The sequence below is a fragment of the Cariama cristata genome, unplaced genomic scaffold (genome assembly GCF_000690535.1).
Source record: "Cariama cristata isolate BGI_N322 unplaced genomic scaffold, ASM69053v1 scaffold36976, whole genome shotgun sequence".
NCBI lineage: Eukaryota > Metazoa > Chordata > Aves > Cariamiformes > Cariamidae > Cariama > Cariama cristata.
Genome location: NW_009624471.1, coordinates 1 through 249, shown reverse-complemented (window position 1 = coordinate 249; position 249 = coordinate 1). Strand labels below are relative to the sequence as shown.

General features: G+C 59.8%; 1 protein-coding gene across 1 annotated transcript in view; it reads left to right on the top strand.

Annotated features, from left to right (window-relative positions):
- The window catches only part of LOC104164000 (myosin-6-like), a gene marked incomplete at its 3' end in the record, with an annotated part of 1779 nt that extends 1697 nt beyond the window's left edge, over positions 1-82 (top strand). Inside the window, exon 7 of the mRNA XM_009703181.1 lies at positions 2-82. Within this exon, the coding sequence (XP_009701483.1) occupies positions 2-82 (81 nt within the window). The remainder of the gene's footprint in view (position 1) is intronic.
- Positions 83-249: the final 167 nt, after the last annotated feature.

Genomic DNA, 249 nt, shown 5'->3' with positions numbered 1-249 from the left:
CGTGTCATCTTCCAGCGGAAGGCTGAGAGGAACTACCACATCTTCTACCAGATCCTCTCCAACCAGAAACCGGAGCTGCTGGGTGAGGTGGGGGGAGGGTTGGCCCCACCCCTTGGCCTCCTCGAGTCTTCTCCTTCCTCCTCCCCATGACTGCTCCTTTGAGGGCAATTGAGGACAATTTGGGGCCCCTTTGCCTGCTGGGAAGGCTCAAGTGTTGTCTCCTCCCTTGGCCACCCCGGAGCAGAGCTG